The sequence below is a fragment of the Tauraco erythrolophus genome, chromosome 3, assembly GCF_009769465.1.
Source record: "Tauraco erythrolophus isolate bTauEry1 chromosome 3, bTauEry1.pri, whole genome shotgun sequence".
NCBI classification, from domain to species: Eukaryota; Metazoa; Chordata; class Aves; order Musophagiformes; family Musophagidae; genus Tauraco; species Tauraco erythrolophus.
The window spans coordinates 32,918,174-32,936,794 of NC_141467.1; the positions used below are offsets into that span (position 1 = coordinate 32,918,174).

At 38.8% G+C, this 18,621-nt stretch overlaps 1 protein-coding gene across 1 annotated transcript in view; it reads right to left on the reverse strand.

Annotated features, from left to right (window-relative positions):
- Positions 1-18,621, reverse strand: part of TERT (telomerase reverse transcriptase) — a 38,681-nt gene that overhangs the window by 9,535 nt on the left and 10,525 nt on the right. Inside the window, exons 4-12 of the mRNA XM_086609126.1 lie at positions 18,423-18,612; positions 14,826-15,008; positions 13,431-13,592; positions 12,958-13,053; positions 10,871-10,956; positions 5,664-5,777; positions 3,794-3,865; positions 1,737-1,922; positions 175-301 (exon numbers count right to left, since the gene is read on the reverse strand). Of these exons, the coding sequence (XP_086465252.1) occupies positions 175-301; positions 1,737-1,922; positions 3,794-3,865; positions 5,664-5,777; positions 10,871-10,956; positions 12,958-13,053; positions 13,431-13,592; positions 14,826-15,008; positions 18,423-18,612 (1,216 nt within the window). The remainder of the gene's footprint in view (positions 1-174; positions 302-1,736; positions 1,923-3,793; positions 3,866-5,663; positions 5,778-10,870; positions 10,957-12,957; positions 13,054-13,430; positions 13,593-14,825; positions 15,009-18,422; positions 18,613-18,621) is intronic.

An 18,621-nucleotide genomic window follows, 5' to 3' on the forward strand; every position in this document is an offset into this window, starting at 1 on the left:
AAAGCTCAGTTCTGGAAGGCGCTGACACCCTGCCCCTACGTTTTAGCTGACGTTAACATTTCCAAGTTATGTGGATTACCTCTCAAAACCAACTCTATGTTAGAACTCAAAGCAGTTTTAATGCTCTTTATCACTAATCACAATATTTCCAAACATCTATTTCCATATTCCCACCTGTAAATCAAGAAATAAACAATGGCATTTCAGTTTGAGGACTGTAATCAATTTGTATTTCATGTTTTTCCCAGCTGTTCTACTTGAATTGAAGGAAAGACTTGATCTGATAGAAGTACAGGTATAACTAGAAAAAAAAAAAAGAAAAAAAGTAGTTAAACAAAATCCATGGGCTAATAGACTAAATCAAATTCTGTAAAGTAAGCCTCATTTAACTTCTCATGTTACAGAGATTGCCTCTTATCAATAAGTTCGTAGCTAAAAGATGTGTATTACTAAATTCAATTTAGAAAGAGAATAGACATTGTGGCATTAAGGCTATTAGGCAAGGAATGACTTCAAAACCTCAGGGCTGAATAACTCACCCTGCTAAAAAGCCCAGGACAATAATCTTAAACACAAACTAGATGTATTTCTAAAACATGTGGTCTCCTCAGACCATTACTGACTCCAGGGACAACCAAGTTTTTCTCTGTGATCCATGCAACGCAGGAGCTTAGGCTGGAAACCACCTCACTTCACCCTGGTGTTCCAGTTACTTAAGTCCAGCTTATCAAAAGCAAGACAGCCATTGTAACAAACACCCTCAGGATTCTGATCAGTGCCTCCCAGACCAGTAGCACCAATGCCCTTATCAACATAAACCGATTCTTTTACAAACACAGCTAGTGAACGGATCTCTTTGGCTGTTGATTTTAGTCCTCTGTTGTTAGACAAAATCAATGTCATATAAATTCCTTTCCTAAACTGACCAAGCTTTTCTGTTTTGGAAGACTACTGAAGAACTTCACCACTCTGGTGATGAAAAATGTCCTCCTAATTTCCCACTTAAACGTATGCATGGACTGCTTATACTAAACACGGTCAATAACACAGCAGTATTATCCTTCAGTTTAAACAGTTCTTTCTTGTTAATCTTTAGCAAATGTCTAATGCCATCTCTAGTAGGCCATGTAAAGGGTCTACAGAGTTTTTCAGTAGGATACATTGTCCCATACTAAGTTCTACGCCACTTCAGACTGCTTTAGACAAGGTGTATATATAGACAAGGTTGCTAGTTTAAAGAGAAGTTACTTCTACCCTACCCTACCACCTGAAGTGTACCAGAGGGAACAACTCTGATGGTTGAAAGGATTACTAGTCCCTCTAGTCTATACAAAATTATGTAATAATTACTGCTTCTTTTAGGAAGGTACAAAAAAAAAAACCACCAAACAATTTCTGAACAATAAGTGTACTTATATGATAACAGGTACAATACAGTGTGTAATGATGAAACGTTCTCAGAACCATGTAGCCACCATACAGTATATGACTTCTGGTCACTAGTGACCTGTGCCACATCTGATGGTTGTAATGGTATGTACATTCCACCAGCATGAAACGAAGAAAATAGCAGGCTGCACAGCAGAAGAAAATGTTTAGATTACTGGTTAAGAAACAGCATTGTAGAATCTATTTTGCAGTTAATTCAACTACACCATTCACAAGACACCCTCGTGCTTCTCACACTACATACAATATACTGTAAAGGCGACACTGGAGCATACAACTGTATTTACCTGGAGTAATCGCAGTAAACCTCAAGTGTCTGTATATCTAATAATAAACCACACCACGGGATCAAGCGACAATCTGGCAGCTGTTTAAATTTGGAACATCCTGGGATATCATCAACAGGAAAATTCACGACTGTCTTATTGGGGTTTATTAAAAAGCCATACTCAGGAATACCTGTTGCTAGAGTCCTAAAACAGATATAAACAGTTAGCCTAACTCCCCTCGCAAAAGCAAACAAAAAATCCCACCACGCTGCAAGACACACATGATCTTGCATAAAAGCACAGAAACCAAAGAATAAAGGGAACCACGGCCAACTCTAGGTTAAGGAACACAGCTAGTAATGAACAAAACTGAAGATATTAGATGTAAATAAATATAGAAATTAAATAAATAAGTTTGAGGATATTATAACAATGGAGAAAAACTTTTACAGATTAATGCAAATTAAGAATTTATGCCTTGAAACACTTGAGACAAGCTGCATAAACCACACTCTCAGAAACGATAGAGATCAAAGTCACTGGAAAAAGACAGATGAAGAGTTATTGGTTTTGAAAGTTAACAGAAACAAGGAGAATCTACATCACAGGAACCTCATTTATCTGATGAAAAGTTTTGAACTTTCTTCATAAAGTTTTCCCTAAGGATGTTTTCATTGCCAGAATGCCTGCTGATCACCTACTACACATTGCATCAGCAGTGTCATCTCATGGACAAGCTGCAGTTTGTCCTACTTGGCGATGTATTCATGTGAGGCTTCATCCTTTCAAAGAGCAAGAGGAATAGGTAGGCTCTTCTTGTTGGGGAGTAATGGTCATAACGCTGTCTCCTCAAAATTTATTTCTTGAGTCCCCCAGTTCTAATACTATATGAGAAAAAACTTACTACTCCATTTGTGGCAGAGAGTTCACAGGATCTGTAAGCAGTTCTGGAAAACTTGCACAGAAGCGGCTACTTGTCTACAGAAAATCGACACAGCTGGTGCAGAAGTTGATATAGAATAAAGATGCTGATAACTTCAAAGGGCAAGTAGGACAATACCTGCAATGCTACTGCAAGCGACGTTACGCTGAAAAAATGTTATAGAGATTAATAGCTTGAGGCAGCTCTAGATTCTTAGTTTGACCTATTATTTCCAGAACTGTAAATCTGCACATCCCTAGAAATTTATTTATGTCTGATAAGGAAACAAGGACAAATTAAGTCTTCAAGGTACACTATCCACTATTTAGTACAATTTATACTTCAAACTGTACTTAATTGATTTCCCCATCACCTTCAGGCTCACAACAGAGCTGCATCTTTCTGACTATTGAAAAGCATGCAACTGACTTTGTTGCAGATGCTAAGCTTTTCTTCAAGACCTCTCCTTCGGATCCTTAAAACTGGCTTTGGCATCAGCAGAACTCTTCTTGGATCTTGACTGTACATTCATATCCATGGTAACCAAGAACATCTTTTGGGGCCCAATTTTAAGACAAGGTAGTTCTGAAGCACTCTAAAAAATTACTGTGTGAAAACTTCTGTGTGAGCTGCATGCTGCCATGCTATCAGCATCTTCAAATACTCACCCTAGAATATTAATGACCAGAAAATTCTTAGGAATATTGGATAAGAAAAAAGTTGCACTCTTTCCCTAAGAATAGAAGGCAGCAGCACACCACTCTGATAGTTATACTCTTAAAATGTTTTTAAGACATTTTCAAAATTTGAAGGGAAAACGGTCTTAAAAGACAACTGTCAGCTGCTTTGGCTAGTCTGCACTACTAATTGCTGCTAGAAGCTCCATCAAGATCAGTAGCTAGGGCCCTAATTTAAACTTCAGCAGGAATCTCCCATCATCTGAGCTGCAACAGATTGTTAGTTGGCCATCAAGAACATAGCTATTAAGATTCTTCCCAGGCACAAGCTACCAGCAAGGACTCCAAAACAGCCCTTGATTACTAACCCATAAAACAAACATATCTACATGTACAAGCATGTATAAAGATGAAAAAGAATCACCTAAAAGGTGTTAAGGCTTATTACTTCAAAAACTACGTCTTTAATAGCATACCTCAGAAAAGTTCTTGCCTGCATTAGATGTGGCGTAACCAGCAAAAAGTCATCAATGAGACGTATTAGGACTCTGTAATCAAGAAGAAACTGATGTTAGATTTTTTGATATGTAATCCTTTCAAATTTTTGTCATACTCTTCAGAGCAACAACGTGCCCATTTTAATTCACAAGAAGGTAGAGGCCAATATGATCTCCAATCGAGTCTCATGAAGAAATTCTCAGCTCTGCTTCTTTCCTAAAATAAATGAAAAAAAAAATAAAAATAAGAAAGCAAAGGGGCTGGCTACACGAAACATGACAGGAATTTACAGCACACAAGCTACTCCACAGCAGCTTCTTGGATCCAGGGTTTTACACTTTTCCAAGGGAGAATTTGCAGTATCTTAATCCACAATACAAGTAAAGGAGGTGTAATACCAGGTACACAAGCAGATACCAGATTCCTGATGTGCTCTAATTCTGTATTTTTGTTTACCATGCAATAACTTGTTTGTGAAGCTATAACTTCAACATAGAACAGACTACAGTCCTACCACTGTAAAGGCTGGAATTTTCTTTTTCAATAGAAATCAGCCCACAAGCATGCTCATATTTTTCTGATAACTCCTGCCTAGTAGATCATAAAGAGAAAGCTCTGGAGATGATCTTGTCCAGTTTCCTCTTCGAAGCAGGAATACTGCCATCACTATGATCAGATCAGCTGTTTCTTTGCCTAGCCAAGTCAATAGCCATGTTATTTTTTTGACTTAAAGGCCAAATTAATCTACCAAAATACTCCAACAAACACCTAAGTAACATTTTAGAATCCGCTCTATATAAAAATAGCTGCTACATTAAAGAGTGCATTCTTCTGAATCAGTTTCGTAATTTCAGTATATATAAACAATGTCCTTTGAATGCAAAAGATGCTGTTCAGCCTCACATCATTACAGCATCCGAAAGCCTATGAGAAAAACACTTCACTACTTGTGCAGGGAAATGTTTAAAATTCTGAGACTTTCCATCAACCAGTGAGTCTCTCAAAAAGAGCCACCAGACAGATGCACTTATCTGGAGTACTCTTACACACTACTTAGTTTCTTTTTTCTTTCTTTGGACAGAATTCACAGAAACGGAGGGAGATGTGTGAACACAGACAAGCTTCAGGGTCCAGCTCATGGCTAAAGACCCTAACCTGGGATTCAGCTGGGAATCAGTTCATATGAAGGTAAAAGGAACCCCAATGTTTTTACAGCTAATAAAGAGGTAGAGCTTTTATCAGGCTAGTTTTCTGTCAAGCCCCTAAGCAGTAAGCATGAGCAGGGCACAAAGACTTAGAAGAGGTATCAAGAGCCACACAGGGCTTCAAACAAGAACCAACATGCCTTGTAAAAAATCTGCAATAAAGCTGTGACCTTGATAAAATGTTAGATTTACAGATAGTGAATTGGAAAGCCCTCAGGCAGAAGCCTAGAGTTACCAGAAAGTCTATAACAAACATCCCGTCTTGTCTGAGGACAAAAGATCGAAGATGTTGTGGGAATTAGCGTGGGAGAACCATAAACTTCTCAGATGTACAAGAGCAGCTTGTCAGACTCTTCACAGCATCCCTAAATACTGTGTTTTTTGTAAGAATAAGTCTCCTTCACACAGATCTGGGAAAGCTTCTTTTCAGCACTTTTCTTCCCAATCTTATGACAAACATGGAAATTCCCCCCAAAAAACAACCACAGTGACACTGAAGCTCCAGAGATGTTTGTGTGCACCACACTCTCCATGGAGAGTTGGAAATCCTTGAAATTCAAAATTAAACTTCAGATAAAATATTTAACACATATACTATATATTTTGCATTACTATAACAGAGGACAGAACAAAGCATCCCTACCCATCCTGCTGCACTCCACAGAGTAATTTGTTTTCCATGTCCCCATAGCATAAGCTGCAAAGTAAGGTTGACAAAATGGAGCCCTGTGGAATTCCACAGCACTGTAAGTAGTACCTAATAAATAAGAAAAGAAAAAAAAAATCAAAACGTGCAACAAGAAGATTTCGATACCCATTAAACATTTACTTACTTTTTTCAAGTACAACATATATGTTACAGTAGGAAATATGCTACATGCTTGCTAGTCAGCCTTACTTAAATTTGTTTACTCTTTCCTCTAGAAATCTACAAATGACTCCAGAAGTATTACGTTAAACAGTGCAAAAAAAACCACTAATACACATATTTCTTTCTTATTAACAAACTCCAGTAGACAACTGTCATTAAATGAAATTTTGTAACTGCTCTCAAACCACAATGCCTCCTCCAGCTGCAGAGCCACCCTTCATTTAAGCTTTGTACGTCTTTATGTTACATATTACATAGCTTCAAAACAAGCGTCCTTGTACAAGAAATAAAGTGGAATGGACTAATTTTTCAAACTATCACAGAATCATAGAATGGTTTAGGTTGGAAGAGACCTTAAAGTTCATCTAGTTCCAATCCGCCTACCATGGGCAGGGACACCCTCCACTACACCAGGTTGCTCAAAGCCTCATCCAACTTGGCCTTGAACACTTCCAGGGATGGGGCATCTACAACTTCTCTGAGCAACCTGTTCCAGTACCTCACCACCCTCAGAGTAAAAAATTCCTTCCTTCTATCTAATCAAAATCTGCCCTCTTTCAGTTTAAAGCCATTTCCCCTTGTCCTATCACTACACACCCTTGTAAAAAGTCCCTCTCCAGCTTTCTTGTAGGCCCCTTTAGGTACTGGAAGGCTGCCAGAAGGTCTCCCCAGAGTCTTCTCTTCTCCAGACTGAACAGCCCCAACTCTCTCAGCCTGTCTTCATAGGAGAAGTGCTCCAGCCCTCGTATCATCTTTGTGGCCATCCTCTGGACCCGTTCCAACAGCTACATGTCCTTCTTATGTTGGAGACCACCACAGAAGAACACAGTACTCCAGGTGAGGTCCTACGAGAGCAGAGTAGAGGGGCAGAATTACGTCCCTCGACCTGCTGGCCACACATCTTTGGATGCAGCCCAGGGTATGGTTGGCTTTCTGGGCTGCTAGTGCACATTGCCGGCTCATGTTGAGCTTCTCATTCACCAGCACTCCCAAGTCCTTCTCCTCAGGGCTGCTCTCAATTCATTCTCCACCCAGGCTGTAATTGTGCTTGGGATTGCCCCGACCCACGTGCAGGACCTTGCACTTGGCCTTGTTGAACTTCATGAGGTTCTCAAAGGCCCACTTCTCAAGCCTGTCAAGGTCCCTCTGGATGGCATCCCTTCCCTCCAGCATGTCCACAACACCACACAGCTTGGTGTGGTCAGCAAACTTGCTGAGGGTGCACTTGATCCCACTGTCCATGTTGCCAACAAAGATGTTAAACAGCACTGAAGCCAATACTGTAATTTAATTATTATCCAAACAGCTCCTAGCAGATGCCCACTAAAAGTCCATAGGCTGAAACTCATATTTTACATTTACACCAGGAATTAAATTCAGGTAGATTTTGAGAGGGAACACTTCCAATGCTTCTCAAAAACAGGAGACTTCCACATTAAATTCAAATATACGTGTTCACCACCATAAAATCTTATTAAGTTTTCTGAAAAATAACCCTCTTTCAGCAGCACAGTCAGAGTAAAAATGTTTAACTATGAAATAATTTATATCGATTAAATTGAGGTGTCTATTCTTTGTTATACTTGCACAGCGTGATCTAGCCAAAGAAAATATTTTCTTGGGTTTGAGGTTGGTTTTTTTTTTTAGGAGTGGTTGGTTTATTTGTTGGGGTTTTTTTCCCCACAAACAAATATCACTAATTTTAGGGAAATTTCTGATTGCTTAGTCCAATAGAGCATGTGATCTGGTTTTATACATCCCAGCTATACTGTAAATCATCTTTATTTCCTCATTTAACTGTTCAGGCATGAAGCTATTTTACTTCTAACTAGGAAAAAACACTACATCCTGTGAAATGCTATCCCTTATTACTTGTAATTATACTCAACCTCTCTCCTGCTTGAAAAGCTCACTGAAGTTGCTAGTCATCATTTTGCAAAAGAGTATCATAGAATCATAGAATGGCATAGGCTGGAAGGGACCTTAGAGATCATCTCATCCAACCTCCCTGTCATGGGCAGGGACGCCTCTCAACTAGATCACACTACTCAAGGCTCCCTCCAACCTGGCCTTGAACACCTCCAGGGAGGGGGCATCCACAACATCTCTGGGCAATTCATTCCAAAGTCTTACCACCCTCATACTGACGAATTTCTTCCTAAGACCTAATCTAAATCTGTTCTCCTTCAACTTAAACCCATTTCCCCTTGTCCTATCAGTGGACACTCCTGTAAAAAGTCCCTCCCCAGCCTTCCTGTAGGTTCCCTTCAGGTATTGGAAGGCAGCTATTAGGTCTTCTCTTTTCAAGGCTGAACAATCCCAGCTCCTACAACCTGTCCTCATAGCAGAGGTGCTCCAGCCCCTGGATCATCTTTGTGGCCCTCCTCTGAACACGCTCCAACAGATCTATGTCTCTCTTATGGTGGGGACACCAGAACTGGACGCAGTATTCGAGGTGGGGTCTCACAAGAGCAGAGTAAAGGGGGAGAATCACCTCTCTTGACCTGCTGACCACGCTTCTCTTGATACATCCCAGGATGCGGCTGGCCTTCTGGGCCGCATGAGCGCACTGACGGCTCATGTTGAGCTTCTCATCTATAAACACCCCCAAATCCTTCTCCTCAGGGCTACTCTCAACCCACTCTGTGCCCAGTTTGTATTTGTGCCTAGGATTGGTCCGACCTAGGTGAAGGACCTTGCTTTTTGACTTGTTGAAGCTCATGCAGTTTGCACTGGCCCATTTCTCAAGCCTATCAAGGCCCCTCTGGATGGCATCTCTTCCCTCAAGTGAGACCACGGCAAAAGTAGATCTTGATTTGTCTCCTGTGGCTTCAAAGAATTCATACAGACATAGCCAGGGGGAGGTTCATTAATACTTCCCCTATCTTATTGCTTGTATAAAGCCAGTAAGACCACACACAGTAACGGCAATGTAGATAAGCTCCTGAAGACAGAGTTCCCCACTACCTCATGGATTTTCCTATGCTGGCAGCAACAGAACGAGTATGCCTCACAAAACCCAAGGGAACTATTTTCACAACACTCCTTTGAAGTAGTGAGATAATGTATTACAATGTCCATTTTACCATTACTACATGAATGGCTTCATGAAACTGACAAGAATGAAATAATGCAACTGGACACCAGAGCAACTGAAAGACGGTAGATTTTGATTAGATCTAAGGGAGAAATTCTTCACTCTGAGGGCAGTGAGGCACTGGAACAGGTTGTCCAGAGAAGTTGTGGATGACTCATCCCTGGAAGCGTTCAAGGCCAGTTTGGATGAGGCTTTGAATAACCTGATATAGTGGAAGGTGTCCCTGCCTACGGCAGGGGGGTTGGAACTAGATGATCTTTAAGGTCCCTTCCAACCCGAACCATTCTACAGTGATTCTAGCAGTGATCTTACCTATGTTTTGAGTAATTTGTAAATTTTTCCAGCAGTAATTTTACATATTTTCAGACTTTTCATAAATGTACCAAATGCCATTAAAAGATTCCTTCTAGGTCCCCAGCTCAACAATCAGCATTCTTCTCTAGGACAAGGGGAAACGGATATAAGCTGGAACATAGGAGATTCCACTTAAACATGAGGAAGAACTTCTTCACAGTAAGGGTAACAGAACACTGGAACAGGCTGCCCAGAGAGGTTGTGGATTCTCCTTATCTGGACATGTTCAAAACCCACCTGGACACATTCTTGTGTGATCTGATCTAGGTGGTCCTGCTCTGGAAGGGGGGCTGGACTAGATGATCCTTTGAGGTCCCTTCCAAACCCTAACATTCTGTGATTCTCAAAACATCAAGTAAATGTTGATTAACTGTCATGGCTTTTTGAGAACCATCAGTTAAAGAGTGTATTTATTTACTAAACTTATTTGCAGTTTTAGTTCGGTATTTTTTTAAACAAATGAAAATGAGCTACTCAAAAATGGCAAATCCATTTCAGGACAAACGGTGTTTTTTCAGCCACGCTGTAACTGAATTTAAATAAGTGTGAAGTTGGCTTTGTCAGTGTGTGCCTTCTTTAAAACTATTCAACTTCTACTAAACATACTGATATCAGTTAGTCCTTATTAATGGCATGCCATCTCAGCATTCTCGTGATCCTGCCAAAGGGAGTGTAAGCATCAACGCTAGAAAAACCCATAAATGTTCTTCTGTTTGCCTCCTTGAAAGCTTTTCTCCTCCTCCCTCAATGCTATGAGATTAAGTATTCTAAAATCAAGGTATTTTTTCAAGAGCAAGAAGAAATTCATTCTTATATACCTCACTCTGAATTTACAAAGATCATACAAGTACCTGCTTCTGGGACACTGTACACACTTGCCACCAAGAGGGAAAATGTAAATACCAGACTAGCATTTCTAGCAACACAAAAAGAAATCTGCATTACTAACTACCCTGTGTAACATCTGATTCCTAATTTTGGAGTTACCAATAATTTTAATTTCTTTTGCTATTACCTTTTATTTTTATTGCAACTTGTGAAATAGCAAGGCCATGCAGAAAAGGTTTAATTTCGCACTACAGGGAAATTACTAACAAGGCTTTTGCATGATTGCTTGGATGTTACCCCACTTTTGTTCATCACTAAGGATCTCAATATTTTAAATTATTTTTCTTTTGAACTCCACCTGCAGTTTTAAATGAAGAAGGTTACATATTTATAGAATTAACACATTCTGTGTATAGTTAACATCATCGAGGTGGGAAAGTGAAATTTTCTTCAAATACAAGTTTGATTCCAAACTCTTCATGCTTTTATGGAGCTTAAACTGATAAACAGATTTCAAATTAACACGAAACACAATCATAGAACCACAGAATGGTTAGGGTTGGAAGGGACCTCAAAGATCTTTAAAAGACAGCTATCAAAAATCCCCTGAGCCAGTTAAATGTGTCCTACTTAACAGAAAAAAAATAACCAACCAAAAAACCCAAACGCACTATATAAAGAAAAACTAACTTCTTTTTACCTGCTCCCAATCTCCAGGATGTTGTTATGTATCATTTGAAGGAAAAAAGTAAACAGGCTGGAACTTGTCTCATTAAAAGTTAAGCTCTAGAAATGGGACAAAACAAAACAAAACACGATTCACACTTCAGAAACACATTGAAACTAAAAATATAGTATAAACTTAAAAGATGCACAGAAACCTTTACGAAAAGTTAAGACTAGTAGATCAAGCCCCTAAGGTAAGAAACAAAACACCTAAAACCAAGATCTGAATATCACACTAAAAAGCTGCTCACATCCAATAAGTGAATGGTACATTTGGGGTTTTTATGTTTTGATTTAGGAGAAAAGCAGTTTTGATTAGTGTTACATGGAAAAACAGTTAAATATAACATCCAAAAACATTTTAAGTGCTGTCATATTATATTGGATTATTACAATGTATGAGACCTTGCTCTTTTGGCCACTTTCTATCCTGCAGGACAATTTCTGTAACTGTCATATTCTTTAAGATTCCCCAATATAGATACACTCACTTGCCAGTTCTGCTGAAAAATCATTATTTGCCACATATTACCAGCAATTCCATGCGTGACTGTCTACCTTATATTTATGAAGCTTTTTGTGTTAAAAATTGTGTAATAAATTAATTTATTACAGTTTAAATCCCTTTAATAATGACTTCATGAGAGCTAAAGCAAAATTACTTACTATTTGTATAGATTAGACATCAAACAAATGCATGCAGCTTTTGATAGAGCCATGTGAGATCATGGTTATTTGAATGAAAAGCTAACATGATGCACCTGTGGTACAGACAACCAGGCTGACGTGATTACTCTTCTCAGAATGCTTTTTTTTTTCTCATGACATACACACAAAAATTGCTTTCAAATGTAAAATATTTTGAAACGGAAGGCTGCTGTTCATGTAATATCTAGCATAGTTACCTAAATAGATGTCCACTGGAAAAAAAGACCAAACAAAACCTATGTACGTATCATCACAGATCCAGCTAGTTTTCATTTTCATCCATGTACTCATTAGGCTCTTTGCGCTTTGGAATTGTGCACCACCCACACTGTACATGCCACTCCTATGTCCATAGATATCCAAGATCATTTTACTTTTATGTTAGAAGCATAAATTACCTTATGTCAAAATTTTCCACCTACAAGTTTAGGAAAAAAAATAATTTAAAGTAGCTTGTGAGAAAACACCTGCCTGGTCACCTGATGCTCGGGAATCTTGTAGGTTGTTACCATGGAACACCATGATGCCAAGCAGTAAAACACATTAAGAAACTGACTGAGCATGTTATCTACTTCTATGCCTTTCTCTGTCATGTTCCTTGCACAGAAAGAGGTCTTGAGAACAAACATTTGGAATTAGTACAGTTCTCTGCAGCACAAGAATTAAAACCTCAGAAGGATATTTGCTTCTTGCAACAAAGCATCAGTTGGAGTAAACTGAAAATAGATATACTTTTTAAGCATACTTTAATTCACTGAAAGTGAGAAATCTCTCAAAACAAAAAATACAAGAGTTGATCTTGGTTTATGCTGCATTTTAACTCTTCTTTAGAGTTCACTCTTATCAACCTTGGCAGACAATCATTAAAATAAGTGGGGTTTTCTTTTTTCTTTTTTTTTTTTTTTAAGTCATTTTTCTATTCAGTGCAGCTTGCTATTCAAGACGCCACATTTATTTCCTTAGCTACTTAGCTCAGAATACATTTTTGCTTGTTCTTACTTCTGTACGTTTTGGAGATAGCAAGTGTTGAAGCCTTTCTTTACTGGGACACTTAATTTCTCACTTGAGAACTGTTGCAACAAACAATGGAATCAGGAAAGGAAAGAGAAAACACTGGTTAAAACGGAAGATTGAGACAATGAGGAGAAAATCTGCAAAAAGTCTAGGAAAACACTTTGTCAGATTTCTTGCCCGGTGCAAGAGATGACAAGAATCTTTCTACAGAGGGTGCTGGGTAAGTAGAAGAGAGGTGATGTCACCATATAATACGTACACTCAATTAAAAATCCTAATCTTCCTCCAATTCTTCTGTAGCTTGCTTTTTCAGCTGAAAAGAAGCCTCCCAATATTTACCTGTTCAACTATTATTGCATTTTGCAACGAGGCATTCTCCTGAAGCTGGGACACAAACTGCTTCATGTCTGGCATAAAATCCTTGAAAGTAGAAACCTGTATATTGAGTGTAAAGAAATAAATGACAAGAGCAATAGAAAATTCAGTAACAGACACTTTTATTCAGTGAAGGTCAGAGGGCCAGTCTTATTGCACTATTTTAATCTAACAACTGCTATTGTTAAAAAGAAGTATCTCCCTCGCATATCTCTATTTCCACAACACATTTATCTTTATTGTTACTAACTTTGAGTAAAAAGCGTACAAAGTAAAAAGAAGCTTTGCTACCTCTGGAAAATATCCAACACTATTAAAAGTGTTTATGAAGTAATTGCCTAATTCAAATTGTGGCTAAAAGAAAAGCTATAAAGAAAAATATTCCTTGGACTGAAATACATCTACAGCAGCAAATAGAAGAAATCAACAAGTCATACATGTCTCCTATAGAACCTCCTGGCTTTTCCACTTGTGGTAATCATAATCACAGCATAGCGCCGTATGCAGTAGACAGTTCTTTTCTCAGGGTTTAAGATCCGTGAAATCACTTCCACAAGTTTATTGTGAGGAATGGTATCATAAGCCCTGGACACATCAGCCTGAAATAGAAGAAATATCTTCCATTATGTATTCATCAGTATCACCATAAACAATGTGATAGTACGAAAAAAGTTTTGTTGTCGTATGGAAACAAGGCTGAAGAATAAATCACACAGGAATTAAACTACTGCATCATTCAGTCCAAATTTGTGACAGAACAAAAACTCATTGCTTATCTGCAAAATCCTTCCTCACTCATCAACGAGTTTTCCCTTACAAGGGATAACCAAACCATCACTTTTAGCACAATTCTTAACAGAAGATGGTACCATATACAACCTCAAATCCAACACTGAACCTTCAATCATTTAACTGAAGTTTACTGCTGATACTTTTGTATGTTTAAATATTTTAAGAACCTTTCCTCGTCCTAAACCTCATATTGCAATCTTAACTCTGCTTTCATTCGTCATAGTCAAAATTCAAAACCTCCAAAAGAAGCAACAATCTTAGGAGAACTATGCCAATGACATGATTCTTTGGCTTGAAAGATAACGAGACAATCACTGAAAGTAACCTCTGGTCAGGATGAAAACTGACATATGAGAGCACGGGAGAGCAGCCCCACTAGAATACATATAAATCTGTGTAATTCACAGACATCTGTATAAATTGCCCCAGTTTAAAGCTATGAATTCAGCTCAAACACAAAAGGTTGCCTGCTAGACATAACTGAAAAACAGAAGTGTTACGAAGAAACTCCTTCAAATAGCGAGATATGACAAGCATTCCTTTTTTTCAAGTAGGAGAAGAAATTTGTTGGAGAGACACTAGAGTTCACATGCTCATTTTCAACAGAAACTAACGATACTGAGACGAGAGATCTTCTTTTAAAAAGATGCTAAATTCATCCAAATGCACAAAGCGAGGTTTTCCTGGTTTCTCTCTGGGAAGACGGCCCTAAAAGCATATTTGAGTCTATATTTTTGTCCCATTTTTATATCCAAGTAAATGTAACTGCAAAAATCCAGTGCATGTGCAGAAGCGAGAGCTGCTCCATGACAGAGAGATGGACAGAAAAATATCCAAGTAAAGGAAGCGCTACTGCAGGGATATCCCACCAAAAAAAAAAAAAAACAGAAAAACCACCAAAGTCTGTGTTAGGTATGCAGAAAAGTTTATTTTGAAAAAGAAATAATTATGCATTCAGATTACAGCTATTACAGCTTTAGAAGTATCTGCAGAAGCTGACTTTGAAAAGTTAGTTTGAATACATGACTAAAAAGACATACCTTTACATAGTAGAAATGAGGAATTTCACCATCTGATTCAAGAACCTTTGTAACAAACTTCTTCCATGTCTTGTAGATATCATCCTTCCCAAACACTGAAGAGCCGATAAAACTGGTGTTTACAGTCCGTTCATAATTTAACACACTAAACAGATTTTTTAGTCGAGTGTTGTAGTGATGCATCTAAAGAGATCAAAGAGAATCACCTTAAAGTATCTTGAAACATATTAAATTTTGTGCAATACACGGATTTCAAATTTAGATGAAATATGAGATTAAATTTGCATATTTACTATATTATTTTAGTCAACTTCGGTTTTCAGAAACCCTGACTATAGCTGCAGTAACTACTTGGAAGTGACAAAACAGCCTCAGAGATTTTTTTTCTTTTTGTGTACATTTAAATCCTATGGAAAATGATTTTTTCTGTACTTGACTCTTGCAAATCGAGGTGTAATAGTTAAGAAGATAAACAGAGGGACTCCAGTGAAGAAAAGCGTCATCAACTTCTTAAGTATCATTCATTCCCTCTGCTGGAGATTATCACCACAATAAGAACAGCAAAGAGAACACGTGTGCCAAGACTTCAAGGTAACTCCAGCTGCACCATCAGTTCAGCCTCTGGAGGTACTTTATGCAAGTACATTAGCAAAGATTTAACTCTCAGCAGTGGGAATAGTAAAGTACACCAGAGCGGCAGTGAAGCTGTGCAGGCTGATTAGCTCTGCAAACACCTTAAGGAAGAAAAATATTGACAGACCTGGCAACAAAAGAATGTTGAAAGGGCAAGCCATACTACTAAAGAAAATAAACAAATTGCACACGTAGCATAGCTATGAATCAATTTAGAACTTCAGACAAATCCTTCAAAACGTACACACACAATATCAAAGGTTTCTTACTCTCAATGGTACTATTGTGATCATGATACGGATACACTGAAACTACTAATTATGGAAGCATTCCAATTTATCTGAAAACATTTACTTTTGCACTGAAAAAAATCAAACGTGGGTTTCAGTGAAAAGCTGGCAAAACTACAGCACATCAGAAATGTTTAGTGTACTACTGCCACTGCCTTCAAAACAACTGGATCCAACTTCACTGTTCTACATAAGGCAAGTAACTATGTTCATTCATTGACTAATCTTGCAAAATGTTTTTGATCAGTTTATAAACCAAAGATTTCTGAAAATTAAGATGCTCTCCTGAATTACTGCAGTGGTATCTTTTCTGTTGTAAGCCAACTTCCTAAGAAAAAGTCAAAAATAGCAGAGATCTATCTCAAAGGTAAATAGAAGCAGCAAGATCAAAGTAAGAAGTTCCTTCTTTCCTTCTTAGTAACCCTATCCCAGGATGGTTGCTTTTGCACAAAAAGCACACCTTCACCTTTTCTCAAAGCTGATGGCCACACAGGTGTTAGCAGGTGAGTCAAAAAAAGAAAATTGACACTCACTTTAAACCCAGTTTGAACTAGACCTGAGAACCCTGGCATTGCAGTATTCATCCTAGCTCCTCGTTTTCATGGTAGAAGGAATTCCCTCGAGCCTCTTAATTCCCCAGAACAGGTCTAATCCCGTTCTGTTAACAGAGTTGTTAACCTGTTCACAAAACCTAAAGATTTGCTGGAATCTCTGCAGAATGCAATAAAAGACGAAAAACTCTCAGACAAATCAGATCTCTTAGAATCCTGATGTCTCCCAGTGCATTGAGCTTCCCATTAAAAATATTAAAAAAAAATTGGTTCAAATGAAAAAGGAAGAAGAATGTACAAATATGTAAAACCTCTGAAACAAAACCAAATCTACAGTGAACTGAGGACAAATCCACAGAACTGGACTCATTTCACCATGTATTTTGCAGCAAAGTTTGAGAGTTGTCCAAGAATCAGAAGCTGGTTTGCTGGACATTCAAGCGATTATCTCTGTCAATTCATCTAAATACATCCCAGTGCTGAGCTATAGAAGCTGGCCAAGACCACCCCTACAATTCCGAAGTGGCTTCCAAATTCAAGAACCTGAAATACTGTCAGACAGAAAGAACTGGAAGATCATCTTTCTTCTACAATTTAAACTCTAAAAGGAAAGTGGAGTGCAGAGACAAGGTAGGTATGGTACAGGATGTAAAACTGGAACAGAGCACAGGATAAAAGGCCATGACAGAAACAAACTGAGTAGCCATGCAAATTTTGGAAAAAAGAAAAAAAAAGTCTACATCTCTTCCGTTAGGTTGGAAGCCCTGAATTCATAAATAAGATGATCATTTTGCACTAGACACGTTTCTCTGTCTCGGTCTACCCTCCGAGAAGAGAGGTAACACTAGCACCACTTTCTCTTCCATGGATTTATGAAAATCATTAGCTATGCTTTGTGATTAATTTAGACAGATGAGGCCTGTCTAACAGCTGAAGACCTTAGTGTCCTCAGTTGTTTGCCAGCACTCTCCAACAGGAGCCTACTGCTCACAGTTTCCAGCAGATGTAAGTATTTCCTCTCAGCTCCAGGGCAGCCAGGCTACCTCAAACCACTTGACCAGCTACCACGGTTGACTTTGAACTTTCGTCTTCTTCAGTATATTCATGTCATCCTTTATGCCAGATCTGTTACAGAGGCAAAAAGCACCTTTAAAGCACTGCAGCTGCTTCCAAATTAACTCTGTGCACACTCTCAGATTTGACAGCCTGATTGTCATGGAAAGACTATGAAGAAACAACACTTCAGAACAGCTTTTAGTTGATGCCTTGTAAATCCCAGTGATGGTCTGGGATCACATACTCAACCGTAAGTGCCAAGATTGACCTCTCACCCACTTGGGGAACATTTAATCTTGTGTACTAAATGGAACTTAGCCTTAAGGAAATACAATTAATGCAGTCATGCAAAACAGTGAAACCGGGTTCCCACTATGTCTTGTGGTTAACTGGCCTGTTAAATAGGTTATTCTGTGCACTGCGTGGTGTGTCTCTGTTCCCACACTGCAGTAATTCCCAGCTTCCTATCTCCCTACTACGCTTGATCCAGCTTCCTCACCTTTCTTAGACGTTCTTCTGCAACACACCCAGTTCACCACTGTGGTTCAACCCCCTGAGTTGACCTGCCACAACAACCAACCAGCCGATCAACATCCACAATCTGTATTCAGGTAAACCCCAACAGGTGGGCTCACCTGTCCCTCACCCTATGGCGACCCAAACAAAAACAACATGTTAGTTCAGAATACTGAGTATCTCTGAGATTTCCGTCCTCCTGCTCCCACAGATGGCCACTGCCTACCACAACCAGTCTAAGTTAGAAGCCTGAGGGAAAGAGACGGAAAGAGAAGAGAAAGAAAACATGATTATCTGACAGGCCCTGCCATTCTGTCAGGATCATTGCCCTAAGACAGGTCTGCAAACAGAAGTACACGATTCTGGAATCAGAGGCTGACAGTAACTAAGCGCTGGGAAAGGAGAAGCTAAGTTGCAACAGGTAGATCCCTTCAGTCATTCTGGTTCTGGTTCACCATGTTAAAACTAGTTTTTTGTAACATAAAAAAAACTCACACACTTTATTAACTGCCTACATCTAACCCGCATAAAACAATAAAGAAAATAAACACCTTCTTTTCTCTGCTTTCCCTGCTGAATGCTCGTGCTTCAACAACACCGCTCACTTTTACTATGGGTCTTAACCCATTCGCTTTGGGAATGAACCGGAGCTTTGATGCAATAGGAACGTATTTTTTTTGACGGATAGCTTCAATCTCCTCTGAAGATAAAGCACGCAGATGTACTTTGGCAAAATGGTTTCTAAAATAC